At 43.5% G+C, this 18895-nt stretch overlaps 1 protein-coding gene across 14 annotated transcripts in view; it reads right to left on the bottom strand.

Moving 5' to 3' along the window:
- Positions 1-18895, bottom strand: part of NRXN2 (neurexin 2) — a 631600-nt gene that overhangs the window by 68507 nt on the left and 544198 nt on the right. For all 14 annotated transcript variants that reach the window (XM_075281756.1, XM_075281763.1, XM_075281760.1 and 11 more), the window contains one exon: positions 8082-8404. In XM_075281756.1, the coding sequence (XP_075137857.1) occupies positions 8082-8404 (323 nt within the window). The remainder of the gene's footprint in view (positions 1-8081; positions 8405-18895) is intronic.

Below are 18895 nucleotides of genomic sequence, written 5' to 3'. Positions count from 1 at the left end.
GATAGAACACTGTTCGCTCATCTCTAATAATAATAATAATAATAATAACTCTTGTAAGCAGGGTCCTCACTCCTATTATTTGAATTGATTTAATACACTGTACTGTTTCACTTTGTCTGTACATGCCGTACAGTGCTATGATCTATAAAGTGCTGCGGAATAAGGTGGTGCTATATAAATATAAAATAGTCATGATAATATATTAATATCTTTTATGCAATATCATTGTAAACAGGTCACAAATTGATGATAAATGTGGAGTTGTGGTTTTGTAGAATCATAACAATTTACAGTTTGTCCTCCACTTTCTGAACACGTTCTTGAACTATTCAGAATTAGAGATGAGCGAACACTAAAATGTTCGAGGTTCGAAATTCGATTCGAACAGCCGCTCACTGTTTGAGTGTTCGAATGGGTTTCGAACCCCATTATAGTCTATGGGGAACATAAACTCGTTAAGGGGGAAACCCAAATTCGTGTCTGGAGGGTCACCAAGTCCACTATGACACCCCAGGAAATGATACCAACACCCTGGAATGACACTGGGACAGCAGGGGAAGCATGTCTGGGGGCATAAAAGTCACTTTATTTCATGGAAATCCCTGTCAGTTTGCGATTTTCGCAAGCTAACTTTTCCCCATAGAAATGCATTGGCCAGTGCTGATTGGCCAGAGTACGGAACTCGACCAATCAGCGCTGGCTCTGCTGGAGGAGGCGGAGTCTAAGATCGCTCCACACCAGTCTCCATTCAGGTCCGACCTTAGACTCCGCCTCCTCCAGCAGAGCCAGCGCTGATTGGCCGAATTCCGTACTCTGGCCAATCAGCGCTGGCCAATGCATTCTATTAGCACGATGAAGTAGAGCTGAATGTGTGTGCTAAGCACACACATTCAGCACTGCTTCATCACGCCAATACAATGCATTAGCCAGTGCTGATTGGCCAGAGTACGGAATTCGGCCAATCAGCGCTGGCCAATGCATTCTATTAGCCCGATGAAGTAGAGCTGAATGTGTGTGCTTCATCACGCCAATACAATGCATTAGCCAGTGCTGATTGGCCAGAGTACGGAACTCAACCAATCAGCGCTGGCTCTGCTGGAGGAGGCGGAGTCTAAGATCGCTCCACACCAGTCTCCATTCAGGTCCGACCTTAGACTCCGCCTCCTCCGGCAGAGCCAGCGCTGATTGGCCGAAGGCTGGCCAATGCATTCCTATGCGAATGCAGAGACTTAGCAGTGCTGAGTCAGTTTTGCTCAACTACACATCTGATGCACACTCGGCACTGCTACATCAGATGTAGCAATCTGATGTAGCAGAGCCGAGGGTGCACTAGAACCCCTGTGCAAACTCAGTTCACGCTAATAGAATGCATTGGCCAGCGCTGATTGGCCAATGCATTCTATTAGCCCGATGAAGTAGAGCTGAATGTGTGTGCTAAGCACACACATTCAGCACTGCTTCATCACGCCAATACAATGCATTAGCCAGTGCTGATTGGCCAGAGTACGGAATTCGGCCAATCAGCGCTGGCCAATGCATTCTATTAGCCCGATGAAGTAGAGCTGAATGTGTGTGCTAAGCACACACATTCAGCACTGCTTCATCACGCCAATACAATGCATTAGCCAGTGCTGATTGGCCAGAGTACGGAATTCGGCCAATCAGCGCTGGCTCTGCTGGAGGAGGCGGAGTCTAAGGTCGGACCTGAATGGAGACTGGTGTGGAGCGATCTTAGACTCCGCCTCCTCCAGCAGAGCCAGCGCTGATTGGCCGAATTCCGTACTCTGGCCAATCAGCACTGGCTAATGCATTGTATTGGCGTGATGAAGCAGTGCTGAATGTGTGTGCTTAGCACACACATTCAGCTCTACTTCATCGGGCTAATAGAATGCATTGGCCAGTGCTGATTGGCCAGAGTACGGAATTCGGCCAATCAGCGCTGGCCAATGCATTCTATTAGCCCGATGAAGCAGTGCTGAATGTGTGTGCTTAGCACACACATTCAGCTCTACTTCATCGGGCTAATAGAATGCATTGGCCAATCAGCGCTGGCCAATGCATTCTATTAGCGTGAACTGAGTTTGCACAGGGGTTCTAGTGCACCCTCGGCTCTGCTACATCAGATTGCTACATCTGATGTAGCAGTGCCGAGTGTGCATCAGATGTGTAGTTGAGCAAAACTGACTCAGCACTGCTAAGTCTCTGCATTCGCATAGGAATGCATTGGCCAGCCTTCGGCCAATCAGCGCTGGCTCTGCCGGAGGAGGCGGAGTCTAAGGTCGGACCTGAATGGAGACTGGTGTGGAGCGATCTTAGACTCCGCCTCCTCCAGCAGAGCCAGCGCTGATTGGTCGAGTTCCGTACTCTGGCCAATCAGCACTGGCTAATGCATTGTATTGGCGTGATGAAGCAGTGCTGAATGTGTGTGCTTAGCACACACATTCAGCTCTACTTCATCGGGCTAATAGAATGCATTGGCCAGCGCTGATTGGCCGAATTCTGTACTCTGGCCAATCAGCACTGGCTAATGCATTGTATTGGCGTGATGAAGCAGTGCTGAATGAGTGTGCTTAGCACACACATTCAGCTCTACTTCATCAGGCTAATAGAATACATTGGCCAATCAGCGCTGGCCAATGCATTCTATTAGCTTGATGAAGCAGAGTGTGCACAAGGGTTCAAGCGCACCCTCGGCTCTGATGTAGCAGAGCTGAGGGTGCACAAGGGTTCAAGTGCACCCTCGGCTCTCCTACATCAGAGCCGAGGGTGCGCTTGAACCCTTGTGCAGCCTCGGCTCTGCTACATCAGAGCCGAGGGTGCGCTTGAACCCTTGTGCACACTCTGCTTCATCAAGCTAATAGAATGCATTGGCCAGCGCTGATTGGCCAGAGTACGGAATTCGGCCAATCAGCGCTGGCCAATGCATCCCTATGGGAAAAAGTTTATCTCACAAAAATCACAATTACACACCCGATAGAGCCCCAAAAAGTTATTTTTAATAACATTCCCCCCTAAATAAAGGTTATCCCTAGCTATCCCTGCCTGTACAGCTATCCCTGTCTCTTAGTCACAAAGTTCACATTCTCATATGACCCGGATTTGAAATCCACTATTCGTCTAAAATGGAGGTCACCTGATTTCGGCAGCCAATGACTTTTTCCAATTTTTTTCAATGCCCCCGGTGTCGTAGTTCCTGTCCCACCTCCCCTGCGCTGTTATTGGTGCAAAAAAGGCGCCAGGGAAGGTGGGAGGGGAATCGAATTTTGGCGCACTTTACCACGCGGTGTTCGATTCGATTCGAACATGGCGAACACCCTGATATCCGATCGAACATGTGTTCGATAGAACACTGTTCGCTCATCTCTATTCAGAATACTTGACTTCTATGATATTGGTATTGCAAAATTCATAAATCTCAAGGACAATGTAAACATAAAAAAATGAATAGAGAATGTCTGAGATAATAGAAAATATATAGTATATTACTGAAATGAGACCAAAGATAAAGAAACTCTGCTTCAGTTCTGAGATAATTTATCTGTAATAAACTATTTTAACCACATGGTGTCAGCAGTGAGTACTTTCTCAAAGAAGAAAAAAATGACAGTAGAAGTGGCCATGTTTAATAAATGAAAACAGCAAATTAGTAGATTATGCAAGCTAATATCAGAGCCTCTGTGTCATGTGTAATACTTCTGCCAACCTTACGCTACGTTCGCATCTGCACTTTCGTTTTCATTCTTCTGGTCTATTGGACAAATAGACAAAAATGGATTCTGACTATGACGGACGAGAAGTGAGCCCCAGGGACTGCATTGACTATAATGGGGGCCATTGGGTGTCTGTTTTTTTTAATTAAAATCTCTGGAGAAAAAAGTCAGGCTTGCAAGCACTTGCTGGCTTACCTGCACCGGAAAGCCACCCAGTGCAGATGTGAACATAGCCTAAATGACATGCATATTGAATATAAACAGGTTCTCTTTAATTGTATCATATTTGTTGCTGTTATTGTGGAATTGGTGTTATTGCACACAAGTATGATAACATAAAGGGGATTGTAGGGGACTAAAGGGTTATAGGCTGGACTTGATGGACTGATGTCTTCATCCAACCTCATCTACTACGTAACTATGTAAATGATTACTACTAAGCTATTTTGTGAAATTACCAAACAAGTGACAGATGGAGGGGCTAATGCCAAAACTCTTGGATGCCCAGGGCACTGATGGGGTCAATGTCAGAATCCATGGTTGTCTATGGCAGTGAGGAGGTTAACGTGAGAGTACCTAGTGGTTTAGGACATTGAATTGGTTAAAGGGATTGTACCATTAAAACCTCTTTTTTTGTGGATAAGATGTCTGACTAGCCTTTAGAAAGGCTATTCGACTCTTACCTTTAGATGTGATCTCCGTTGCTCCGTTCCTTAGAAATTACCGTTTTTACCGGTATGCAAATTAGTTCTCTCACAGCGATGGGGGCGGGCACAGCGCTGAAAATGCGATGGGGGCGTCCCCACTGCAGCTTGAGAACATGATCCTGCGACGCCTCTATCTTCGGCTGGATCCTCCCCTTCTCTGTCGTCTTCCTCCTGCGTCACCTCCGACGCCTGCGCAGTTGGCTCTGCCAGTGAGACACCTGCATAGCCGAGTGCGAATGCCGGCTGGCGGCCATTTTTGGGAGGCCGCTCCTGCATTGAACTACAAGAGCAAGAGCGGCCTCCCAAAAACGGTTGCCGGCCGGCATGCGCAGTTGGCTCCACTAGAGCCAACTGTACAGGCGTTGGAGGTGACGCAGGAGGAAGACGACAGAGAAGGGGAGGATCCAGCCGAAGATAGAGGCGTCGCAGGATCGTGTTCTCGAGCAGCAGTGGGGACGCCCCCATCGCATTTTCAGCGCTGGGGCCCGCCCCCATCGCTGCCAGAGAACTAATTTACATACCGGTAAAAAACGGTATTTCTAAGGAACGGCGCGGCGGAGATCACATCTAAAGGTAAGAGATGAATAGCCTTTCTAAAGGCTATTCTGACATCTTATCCACAAAAAAAGAGGTTTTAATGGTAGAATCCCTTTAATGTAAGGATCTCTGGTGGTTCAGGGCAGTGATTGGTTCAATGTAAGTATCCGTGTTATCTATGGGATTCGAATGGCAAGCACTGAAGGGATCAATGTAAGGATCCCTGGAGATATAATGGCAGTGAAAGGATTAAGTTTTGTTGGTGGTCTAGGGCGGCTAACCTTCAATATCCCTAATAGGGGGCAGCGCAAAGATGAATGCTATATAACTGTGTTCCAAAACTGACCTCTTCAGGCTTCTGAATCATAGAGATAAGTGCAGTGAATAGAGAGAACTATGCAGCTGCAGCTGTACAGCTCCACAGTTTTTTCTATCATCAGGCAGTGACATTCAGAAGTGTTCTGGACAATGAAAAAGTAGGCGAGTAAGCCTGTGGTTAGGGGACCCTGTAGATCCAGGCACAAGTGCACCCATCTCTGACCACTATAGATACTCCACATATTCTAAGATTAAATAAAAAATAAATAATAAGGACAAATCTATTTACTATTTCTACAAGGATTATGTATGTTAGTTAAAGATCAGTGAAGTCTGCTAATTAATGGATTATCCTTAGGACAGGTCATTATTTTTGGATTGGTAAAAAATTGACACTTGGGTCCTGCGCTGATCAGCTGTTTTTAGCAGCGTGCACAGAGCCCCACTCATCTCACATAAGGAAAGGTCATTAATTGTCAGTCTAGGACAACCCCTTAAAGGGGTTTTCTGGGCAAAACATATATATATATATATATATATATATATATATATTTTTTTTTAAGTATGTCTATTAGTGTTATTAATGAGTTAATAAATGAGCCCATATACCTATGTAACTTCCACACTAATCTGTCTCTCCTTACTCACCCCTCCTTCCTCACTCCCTCTCCTTCCTCTCTGCCTCCCTTCCATACACTTTCTCCCTGTCTCTCTAGCTATTCCGCCCTTCCCTAACTACTTAGCCCATCCCCCGACCCATGTTATATACTTACCCTCCACATTAAGGCCCACTTATGGTGCCCAGTTTTAAATATAAGGATCCCTTTATAAGAGATCTAACAAAAACTTTATGTTAAGGCTAAGGCCCCATTTAGTGAGCCACAGCCAAAAAGCACTGCAGAAAAAATAGTGGCAGACGTTTGTCCCTTTTATACCTATACAAAAAACCATTAGCATTTCCATAGGTATAATTGACATGCTGTGATTTACAAAAATGTCTTTTTCCCTGCAATTTGTGGATGAACCCCATCCACTTTGCAGATACTGAAAACACAGTGTTTTACAGTACAGGGGGCCTTGGCCTAAAGGCGTTTTCTGAGCTAAAATTATAGGTAGGTCATGATATATTGTACTAGTGCGAGTCTGACAATTAACACCCATCAGCTGTTCTCAGCAAGTGATCCACTGTGAATAGAGCAGGAAGCAGACAGCTCTGATCACTGAAGCTTAGCTCCAGGTCAAGTGAATAGGAACTGATCTGCAATAACCTGGTGTGACCACTACACAGAGAAGGTTTATCCACTGCTGAGAACAGATGATCAGTTGGAATTGTAGGTGTGGAGCCCCCACTGATCTAATATTGATCCTTTGTTCTGCTCAGACATCATATCAGTTTTTAGATTTTTTCTTTATGCTCCTTTATCGATTCCATAACTCCTTTACACAACATCACATGGACAGCTAGAGACTAAGCCATCTCTGTCTGCACAAGGGACAGTGATTATCCTTCTCTCTATAGTCTACTATATAATTTAAGAGCCAAATATATATATATATATATATATATATATATATATATATATATATATGAACGTAAGTGTTACTTCAGTATATTTCATACATCTTTTAAATATCTCATTCCTGTGTTGATGTATCAAGCTACAAGTCTGCTTCCAAGAAGAAGAACATCTGTAGACGTGTCAATAAATTCTTCCTGTGTTGTGTAGGTCTCAGTTATTATTCGGTCACTGGGCTTTAGAATGAAGTTTATTTCTTACATTCACTAAGAATAAAATAAAGGTGGAAGTGACCTGTGACTGTTTGCTATGAAGCCTTATGCCTGGGAGTGATATCATGTGGACACAGATTCAGAAGTCCTTTTCATTGGCAAAGAGTAATTTAGCCTTTGATTGCTAATAAAAGAAACAAATCCATCAAAAAACTCTTTATGTTTTTGAAATATACCAAAAGGGGTTTTACTGTAACTCCCCTAGTATTTCTCCTTGAACACCGGTCATGCTGTAGTATAGCCAGATACAGTAATGGAATGAAGGCAGACATTTACATTACAGAATAATGAGGGGGCAAAAGTATAATATCTACTCTGTTCTAAGCCGTCTTTTTATGACCTTTCCTATCTTATAAATGGATGTCCTAAATAACCAAGCATAATGCACATACATGACAGCTCAAATACATATGTTTGCTTAATTCTTTTAGCTTGATATTGATATAAATTGCATACCATCACCCAGAATAGGATGCACCATATGGCTTTAGAATGCTTAATTGACTTTATAAGTAGATTTATTTGAAAAAAATATGGTTTCCTACAACATCTGTCTTTATCGGGATTTACCACTTCTCTGTCCTCAGACCTGTCATTAAAGTATGGTTAGTTTCAAATTTCCATATCCCAGAATCACCATAAAGCAGTATTTTCGAAGATATCAATATAGTCATTTTGAAGATAATTATATATAGAGAACCTTTTTAAGCAACAGACAGGCATTATTAATATATATATATATATATATATATATATATATATATATATATATATATATGAAGATGTTGCAAACAGGACTACATTATGGGGGTGGGGCAAGAGAGGCAAATTCCAAGGAGCCTCAAACACTCCACCCCCTTAGACACTAACAGAAACAAGTTATCAACACATTATATAGCAAGTATCAATCAATATCCCTTTGTTATTATGGAGGCCCGCACCAAACCTTAATCCAACCCTGGTTGAATTGGTCCAAGGCATGCATGGTTTCCTTTTTATTGCATGTCACATTTAGCTTACCTGTGTGATGCTGTCTCTCATAGTTGGGGATCTCCCTTTCCTTGTGGTTGTGGTGGCCATAGTCGTAGTTGTCTCCATTATAGTGGTAGACATGTCAGCCAATAGTGTAGTGGCTGTAGTCTCTGTGGTCATGACTGATGGAACTTCACCAACAAGCATTAGATTGCCTTCTGTCCTGACATTGGGGTCACTTTCTGCAGCGAGGGACAGCACTTTTAAGCCATTGTAATACAAGCCCGATATCTGACCCTGGAATGGACGTCCCTGGTCCTTTCCTCCAACCTTGATGACCGCCTGGCTGTTGAAGATGGTGAGCTGCCGACCTAGTGAGCAACAGGAAAGAAGTTTTATCCAGTTACATTAATAAGACATACTAAGATACTATATGCTATTGTACAGACAGAACAGTCTTACAGATAATAAGTCTTACAGCTGATAAATAATGAGCACTGCACAGTTACAAGACATAGGCACACCATAGGAATAGGAAACATTTTTCTTTTCAATGGTTTCTGATAGATTTTTCTCATTGAATCTATAGTGAACACAAGTTATATGTTTTAGTTGGTGAATGTAAATGTAAGTAAAAAATATTCAATAGCAGCTAGTACCCGCCATTCCTTGGACCTGGAAATCCATTCAGGTCCCCACCATTTTCAAATGGTTTCAAGGAATTTACCACTTCCATCATATGGAAAGCTAGATGTCTGAACATAGGCCATCATCCTACAGAACACATAGATTATGGCAGTCCTGGGTCGCTTTTCACTTGCCATTCTACTTAGTTATTCCCTGATGTGGTATGTAACTCAGTGACGTTGGGTGATATGTACCTTGTGTTTTGGGTGTGGTCTCCTCCCTATATCAGGGCATCATATAACCTTGAGATTTCCCCTTCCCAGGTTGGGCACAGAGAAACAAAATTATCCTTCCTTACCATTCTCCTCAATTTTGCCTACCATCTACCTTCTACCTCTTTAGTTACATTTTGTTTGTTAATCAGTTTTTTTTTTGTTTTTTTTTAAGTCCACCATTAATGCAATGACTGCTTCTGCTTTGGTGATTCTCTATAGTCTGGATTTGTGCACTAATACAGAATATTCATATGAAGCTGCAGCTGCTCCCAGTCACAACTGTGTCTTCAACCGATGATATCTCTGGAAATAATACAGCTAGAACTGCCATTGTGCTATATTATAGGTGAGAAAGTCTTCTTTTATAGGACACCAAAAACATGTTTCTGGTGTCCATGCCCAATATATAACTCTCCACTCTTATTCTTCCTCCACTACACACAAGTCTGTACGCTATACACAGTAAGAAGCTGAGGACAGCTCTCAAAAGAGAAGCAAGGGGAAGAGTAAATGAATACAGAATTTCACAAAAAAGAGGCAAACTTTGTTACTAAAGTATTAATGGCACAAAAGTTTTTCAAAAGTTTAGTTGCACTTTAAGGCTCATCTAGTCTCTGCGCTATATTCCTTACTAGAGATGAGCGAACACTAAAATGTTCGAGGTTCGAAATTCGATTCGAACAGCCGCTCACTGTTCGAGTGTTCGAATGGGTTTCGAACCCCATTATAGTCTATGGGGAACATAAACTCGTTAAGGGGGAAACCCAAATTCGTGTCTGGAGGGTCACCAAGTCCACTATGACACCCCAGGAAATGATACCAACACCCTGGAATGACACTGGGACAGCAGGGGAAGCATGTCTGGGGGCATAAAAGTCACTTTATTTCATGGAAATCCCTGTCAGTTTGCGATTTTCGCAAGCTAACTTTTCCCCATAGAAATGCATTGGCCAGTGCTGATTGGCCAGAGTACGGAACTCGACCAATCAGCGCTGGCTCTGCTGGAGGAGGCGGAGTCTAAGATAGCTCCACACCAGTCTCCATTCAGGTCCGACCTTAGACTCCGCCTCCTCCGGCAGAGCCAGCGCTGATTGGCCGAAGGCTGGCCAATGCATTCCTATGCGAATGCAGACTTAGCAGTGCTGAGTCAGTTTTGATCAACTACACATCTGATGCACACTCGGCACTGCTACATCAGATGTAGCAATCTGATGTAGCAGAGCCGAGGGTGCACTAGAACCCCTGTGCAAACTCAGTTCACGCTAATAGAATGCATTGGCCAGCGCTGATTGGCCAATGCATTCTATTAGCCCGATGAAGTAGAGCTGAATGTGTGTGCTAAGCACACTCATTCAGCACTGCTTCATCACGCCAATACAATGCATTAGCCAGTGCTGATTGGCCAGAGTACGGAATTCGGCCAATCAGCGCTGGCCAATGCATTCTATTAGCCCGATGAAGTAGAGCTGAATGTGTGTGCTAAGCACACACCTTCAGCACTGCTTCATCACGCCAATACAATGCATTAGCCAGTGCTGATTGGCCAGAGTACGGAATTCGGCCAATCAGCGCTGGCTCTGCTGGAGGAGGCGGAGTCTAAGATCGCTCCACACCAGTCTCCATTCAGGTCCGACCTTAGACTCCGCCTCCTCCGGCAGAGCCAGCGCTGATTGGCCGAAGGCTGGCCAATGCATTCCTATGCGAATGCAGACTTAGCAGTGCTGAGTCAGTTTTGCTCAACTACACATCTGATGCACACTCGGCACTGCTACATCAGATGTAGCAATCTGATGTAGCAGAGCCGAGGGTGCACTAGAACCCCTGTGCAAACTCAGTTCACGCTAATAGAATGCATTGGCCAGCGCTGATTGGCCAATGCATTCTATTAGCCCGATGAAGTAGAGCTGAATGTGTGTGCTAAGCACACACATTCAGCACTGCTTCATCACGCCAATACAATGCATTAGCCAGTGCTGATTGGCCAGAGTACGGAATTCGGCCAATCAGCGCTGGCTCTGCTGGAGGAGGCGGAGTCTAAGGTCGGACCTGAATGGAGACTGGTGTGGAGCGATCTTAGACTCCGCCTCCTCCAGCAGAGCCAGCGCTGATTGGCCGAATTCCGTACTCTGGCCAATCAGCGCTGGCCAATGCATTCTATTAGCTTGATGAAGCAGAGTGTGCACAAGGGTTCAAGCGCACCCTCGGCTCTGATGTAGCAGAGCTGAGGCTGCACAAGGGTTCAAGCGCACCCTCGGCTCTGATGTAGGAGAGCCGAGGGTGCACTTGAACCCTTGTGCACCCTCAGCTCTGCTACATCAGAGCCGAGGGTGCGCTTGAACCCTTGTGCACACTCTGCTTCATCAAGCTAATAGAATGCATTGGCCAGCGCTGATTGGCCAATGTATTCTATTAGCCTGATGAAGTAGAGCTGAATGTGTGTGCTAAGCACACACATTCAGCTCTACTTCATCGGGCTAATAGAATGCATTGGCCAGCGCTGATTGGCCAGAGTACGGAACTCGACCAATCAGCGCTGGCTCTGCTGGAGGAGGCGGAGTCTAAGATCGCTCCACACCAGTCTCCATTCAGGTCCGACCTTAGACTCCGCCTCCTCCAGCAGAGCCAGCGCTGATTGGCCGAATTCCGTACTCTGGCCAATCAGCACTGGCTAATGCATTGTATTGGCGTGATGAAGCAGTGCTGAATGTGTGTGCTTAGCACACACATTCAGCTCTACTTCATCGGGCTAATAGAATGCATTGGCCAATCAGCGCTGGCCAATGCATTCTATTAGCGTGAACTGAGTTTGCACAGGGGTTCTAGTGCACCCTCGGCTCTGCTACATCAGATTGCTACATCTGATGTAGCAGTGCCGAGTGTGCATCAGATGTGTAGTTTAGCAAAACTGACTCAGCACTGCTAAGTCTGCATTCGCATAGGAATGCATTGGCCAGCCTTCGGCCAATCAGCGCTGGCTCTGCCGGAGGAGGCGGAGTCTAAGGTCGGACCTGAATGGAGACTGGTGTGGAGCGATCTTAGACTCCGCCTCCTCCAGCAGAGCCAGCGCTGATTGGTCGAGTTCCGTACTCTGGCCAATCAGCGCTGGCCAATGCATTCTATTAGCCCGATGAAGTAGAGCTGAATGTGTGTGCTTAGCACACACATTCAGCTCTACTTCATCAGGCTAATAGAATACATTGGCCAATCAGCGCTGGCCAATGCATTCTATTAGCTTGATGAAGCAGAGTGTGCACAAGGGTTCAAGCGCACCCTCGGCTCTGATGTAGCAGAGCTGAGGGTGCACAAGGGTTCAAGTGCACCCTCGGCTCTCCTACATCAGAGCCGAGGGTGCGCTTGAACCCTTGTGCAGCCTCGGCTCTGCTACATCAGAGCCGAGGGTGCGCTTGAACCCTTGTGCACACTCTGCTTCATCAAGCTAATAGAATGCATTGGCCAGCACTGATTGGCCAGAGTACGGAATTCGGCCAATCAGCGCTGGCCAATGCATCCCTATGGGAAAAAGTTTATCTCACAAAAATCACAATTACACACCCGATAGAGCCCCAAAAAGTTATTTTTAATAACATTCCCCCCTAAATAAAGGTTATCCCTAGCTATCCCTGCCTGTACAGCTATCCCTGTCTCATAGTCACAAAGTTCACATTCTCATATGACCCGGATTTGAAATCCACTATTCGTCTAAAATGGAGGTCACCTGATTTCGGCAGCCAATGACTTTTTCCAATTTTTTTCAATGTCCCCGGTGTCGTAGTTCCTGTCCCACCTCCCCTGCGCTGTTATTGGTGCAAAAAAGGCGCCAGGGAAGGTGGGAGGGGAATCGAATTTTGGCGCACTTTACCACGTGGTGTTCGATTCGATTCGAACATGGCGAACACCCTGATATCCGATCGAACATGTGTTCGATAGAACACTGTTCGCTCATCTCTATTCCTTACAAATCTCTGGTTTCTAATTGCCATAATAATTGGCCATAAAGAATATTATCACAAAACAATAAAACTCTAATCTTTATCAATTATAACACTACAAGAATTATCGTTATGTGCCTCATGGTCGTCGGTTATAATATCTCGCCATGCGCCATTGATTTTCGTTGGACCTGATTGTGTTCTCTACCTTTCTGCTCTTCACAGTGAATCTGCCTGGAATGCCAAGTAGTTCTCCTGGCCAATGAGACTACGGGCAAGGTATTTAAATCTAACAACAATTTCACTAAAACAAGCAAACCCTATATGCCCTATACCTTCATCTATACCCCTTTTGCCAGTATTTGGCCAGTTGTTTGTACTCACTAGGCAGTTTGCCAACTTACAGACTATTCATTGCTACCAGCAACCAATGGCTCTTAAACATTTCCCTCCCTGGTTTATGTACATTATAGACAATGTGTTACAAGCAAGTATATGTACTTTATAAAATGCCTACATATATGATATAATGCCTAGCATTCTTTTTCGTTTCATTTCGGGCTTAGCCTAGAGATTCTAGCTGAACAAGTCATAATATGAGATGAGCAGCTATTAACAATATAATATCACAAAGTAGTATCTTACCACAAGCTAATATGCTACCTGTTTTGTATGTGCACCTCTCCAGTGCTAGTATTGCCAATTGTAGCCTCTTAAGGGTTTTGCTAGTATGCTACAATATTGTATTCAATTGGTTTAATGAGAATTTGGAGTCCTTAAACAAATTATAGCTAAATTAAGGGTGAACAAATCTCTATATTCATGTTCTGGGCTGCAGGTTTTTCACTTGTATAATTTTAGACTTTACTTTATTTGGGTTTGTGTTGGGAAATGTGAACAGATTAGATTATTTGATTCATTTCCTTCCAGTTTTAGGCATTCTATGGTGTCTGTGTTTTACACACAGCCTGTAACATATACTGTACACTTTCCATAGACTTAAAGGGGTTGTCCCATCTCAAGGATCCTATCTATACTGCTAGCTTATGTGTATTTATGACTTTTCCTAAATACATTGCTTCAGCAAAACTGCTTTGTTTGGCTGCTATCTGAGATTATTAGACAATACTAAAGAGGATAATGAGGGTTGCTCCCATTAATATTAACAAAAAAAGAAAAAAAATGGTCTACCTCTAGTCTAATTTATGCATCATCGTAGTATATACCATATAGGTGATGGGAAACATATTACCGTATTTTTCGGACTATAAGACGCACTTTTTTTCCTCCCAATATGGGAGGAAAATGTGTGTGCGTCTTATAGTCCGAATGCAGCGTGCGCAGCGTCTGTGTCCCGTCTGTGCGAATGAAAAGAAGAGCAGCACGGTGCCTGCCTGCTCTGCCCCTCCTTCCCTGTCTGTGTCGCGTGTTTGCAGGAGCGAGATATGAGAGGCAGGGAAGTAGGGGCGGGCCAGACAGGTGAAGGAAGCGTGGTTTCAAGCTTGCCGAGAAAACCACGCCTCCTTCTCCCGTCTGGCCCGCCCCTCCTTCACTGCCTCTCAGATCTGGCTCCGGCAATGAAACCACACAGACAGGGAAGGAGGGGCGGGCCAAACGGGAGGAGGAGGCGTGGTTTTCTCGGCAAGCTTGAAACCACGCCTCCTTCACCCGTCTGGCCCGCCCCTATTTCCCTGCCTGTGTGGCATCATTGCAGAAGCGACATCTGAGAGGCAGTGAAGGAGGGACGAGCCAGACAGGTGAAAGAGGTGTGTTTTCAAGTTTGCTTAGAAAACCACACCTCCTTCACTCGTCTGGCCCGCCCCTTTTTCTCTTCTTACATAGCTTCACTGCAGGGTGTCTCTTTCCATCCATGGATGAGATTAGATAGAATAGATAGATAGACAGACAGACAGACAGACAGACAGACAGACAGACAGACAGATAGATAGATAGATAGATAGATAGATAGATAGATAGATAGATAGATAGGATAGATTAGATAGATAGGATAGATTAGATAGATAGATATGTTCAAATCACCCCCATAGCCCTACAATACATATAAAACAAAAACATTACTGTGAAACACATACACATTTGGTATCCCTGTGTCCGAAAGCCCCCGGTTCTATTTACATTGGTGAAATATTATATTATTAGGTTATTAAATATTTCACCAATTTTTTTTCCTTAAAATTTTTTTTTTCCCTATTTTCCTCCTCTAAAACCTTAGTGCGTCTTATGGTCCGGTGCGTCTTATAGTCCGAAAAATACGGTATCTTAGAATAAATGGGACGAGTTACACATTGGTGCAACAAATAGAGTGGATGAGGAATTTCATTTCTACCAACCATGCACCTTGAGCAGATTGGGCCTGTATATTTATCCTACACCCACTATTACACTATTTTAATATAAATATTTATTAAAAGTTATATTTTAGCTCATACATTTTTTTTGTTTTGTTGTATCTGAGATTATTCACTTCATTGTTTACACTGTGTTTCCATAACCACAGACATGGGGATGATCTTATCTCTCTGCCCAGGACAAGTGATGTAGCTCCCTGCTCTCAGGGAAGGGAGGGGGAGCTGAGTGCTCGTAGCGAGCTTGTATTTCTGAGCTGTTAATCTCCCTCTTCCAGTTATCAGTTGGCTAATTGAATTTTGCTGATAAGGGCTGAGACGGAGTTCATTACCTCTGTATGTAAACACAGAAATAAAACCGAGTTTATTGCAAGCTGACTCTTGGTCCTGTATTGTGTACGTTTGGGATTCTCATCACCTATCAAATCCAGCTCTGCTACATCAGCTTCATATTGTGCATCTCCCAGTGATACTGTGCTAATTTATTTACAACCATTCCTCATTACTGACTGCAAACATACACTGCTATGAAGAGAGCTAGCAGAGCAAGTGAAACCCCATCCACCAATTTACCGAGACAACCAAGAAGTGAACTGAGCATACAGCCTGCAAGGTGGTGAGTCGGTGAGTTGGGTATACCCCTTTAACTACCTGAAAACCAACACATGCTAAAGTCATTGGCAAGTGTACCAAGTGAATGAAATTGCAGGACCTATAGATAAATTGTACAGTCCAATTTAGCACTTTCTATGTGCAACTTAGTAACAGTTCTGTTACAGGGGTCTGCAAGTAAATCTACTGCATTATTATGACTATTAAAATAATGATATTCAAAACATATTTATTATTAATCTAGCTAAGATTACGCTTTATATAGCTGACTTCTGCTACCAATTCTTTTACTTTTACTCTTGTCAGCACAATGCCAATCCATCTGTGAGCTGGCAAGTTGATTTATTTGAGGCGTAGTGTTACAACCTTTTAAATGGGGTTATCCTTAGCCACCAGCCGGCCTCAGATTACTAACCTTTACGGTTCAAAACTAAATTGGCATTGAGTAGATAGCAGGGACACGGACGCTTGGCAGTCCTCGAGCGGAAGATTCTTACCTTTTCACTATACACAGAGATTAAATAACATGTTCAGCTCTATATTACAATATATGAGACAGTGAAACTATATCCTTTACCTGTTGGTAAGAATACCATATGCCTGCTGTTATTTATCAATATTGTTTGTATGCAAGACCATCTCCTCACTTTTTGTTAAGCAATGCAGGCTTGTACATTTGTATTATGCTTTTTGTAATATTTCCTATTATTCTGTGGCATTACTGTCTCAAACATAGTCATGAAAAAGTATGAGCCTAAATGATAGTAGAATAAACTTTCTATTTAGCGTTTTTTTAAGAAACGATATCAACCTATTTATGATATGAATTTATAATATGAATATTTACAGATATGAAGTTCTTTGGTAAAGTAGAGCTCTGGACATACAGAGGTATGCACAGCTTCACAGCTCTGTATTCAGGAACCATAGGCACTCTTCTGGTCTCCATATTGTTGCCCCAGTAGTGCAATGTATAAAAGATATATTCTCCCCTAGAAATAATACGTATAGTTTCTACTTTGTCATATAAGAAAGGCTGCCAAACATTTTGCCTACGTTACTTAGTAAATCGGAGGCATACACAGATAAAGTAGGGCCCCAAAGAACTTTATGAGCTCTGTATTATGGCTCAGAGGTTTATATCGAGACATAATATGGAACACAAATTACATTTTTCATGTAATAATTATTATGAAAATTCCAGTAAAAAAAAATAAAAATCAGTTTTTACCATTTGTAAATAGCTTTGCTCTTATACACAAGTTGTTGCATAACTTGTCTTAGACAAGTCTTGTCTTTTGTAGGATGAATTTAATATTCATTGGAAATCATAAAAAAATGGGTTATCAGGACTATGATTGAGAAGCATTGATCTGTTTAATTCTTCTAGATGACGATATCACTATTACATGCACTATACAGTATGTACTAGATGGGTCACATTCAGCACCCCAGCTGTTTCCAGCACCATGGGAGATGTAGTTCATCAGCAGCTGGCACGTTGCAGATTGCCTCACATTGACTTAATGCAGCATTTGATTTAAATGAAATATGTTCTCATTCAAGTGGAATAATAATTCTCTGGACAATAACTGAGCAAATATTATCAGGCCATTTTAACGGCACGTTTAAAGTATGGAGCACAGAGCCGAATGCAGAGTCATTTCACATTCGCTGAAAGATTGGCTTCAAAATTAGCTTTCTTTTTATTACTATTTTATTACTGTTATAAATTATTATCCGTCTTTTTCCATTTTTGATCACCCAATAACATGATGAAACATTTGGTCATACAATGTCAAAGCTTTTCTTCCAACTATGAGTGAGACATCAAGTAAAGATGCCGTGCATACATGATGTATGGTATGTATATACACAGATATATAGTATATATCTTTAACCACTCCTTTACTTCTTTTAGCAGTGAAACTAAACAAACGCCCACATAAATCACTGAACCACCTTCTGTCTCTGTCCATTTTACTCGTCCTAGCTTGCTGGGGACATCTCTCCTAACCCCGGCCCTCCTTATTTCACTAATAGAGATGAGCGATTACTGTTCGGATCAACCGATCCGAACAGCACACACGCATTGAAATGAATGGACGTAGCCGGCACGCGGGGGGTTAAGCGGCCGACCGGCGTCAAAGCGGAAGTACCAGGTGCTTCCATTCATTTCAATGTGTGCGTGCTGTTCGGATCGGCTGATCCGAACAGTACTCGCTCATCTCTATTCACTAATTCTTCTTCTTCCTGCACACATAGAAGGCCTACAAACCTCATCAATATTTACCATGTTCCTTCCCCTCACCTCTCCCCTGTCTCTTTTAATGCTCTCTCTGGAACGCCCGCTCAGTGTGTAACAAACTAGAATATACAGTATTAATGACCTATTCCTTAGTAAATCCCTCAGCCTGCTTGCCCTTACTGAAACTTGGATCCAGCAGTCAGATACGGCCTCCCCTGCTACTCTGTCTCATGGTGACCTATCTACCTAGGTACCTACCTCTAGGCTTGACAATGGGCAGGGTGGTGGGGTAGGCTTACTTCTGTCACTACAGTGCATTTTTCAGTCCATTCCTCCAGTACCGTCACTCACATTCTCCTCATTTGAAGTCCATGCTATCAGACTTTTCCGCCTACTCTCCTTACATGTAGCCACGATCTACCGTCCACCTGGCTCACCCTACCAATTTTTGGACCACTTTGCTTCTTGGCTTCCCCAGTTTTTATCCAGTGAAATTCCTACTCTCATCATGGGTGACTAACATACCTATTGACACCCCTGTGACCCCAGTTGCCTCACAGTTTCTCTCAATAACCACTTCTCTTGGTCTTTCACAATGTTCTTCTTCTGCCACACATGTAGGTGGAAACACGATTGATCTCATCTTCCATCGACTCCTCACAGTTTCTAAATTTACCAACTCTGCTCTGACCCTCTCTGATCATAACCTTCTATCTCTCACCATCAGTGCTCTCTCCCCTTCACAAGATACCCCTACCATCACACATATAGGAATTTGCGTGCTATCGACACCCAACACCTCTCA

Source organism: Leptodactylus fuscus, chromosome 7 (assembly GCF_031893055.1).
Source record: "Leptodactylus fuscus isolate aLepFus1 chromosome 7, aLepFus1.hap2, whole genome shotgun sequence".
Lineage (NCBI taxonomy): Eukaryota > Metazoa > Chordata > Amphibia > Anura > Leptodactylidae > Leptodactylus > Leptodactylus fuscus.
This window is presented reverse-complemented; position numbering and strand designations above follow the sequence as displayed.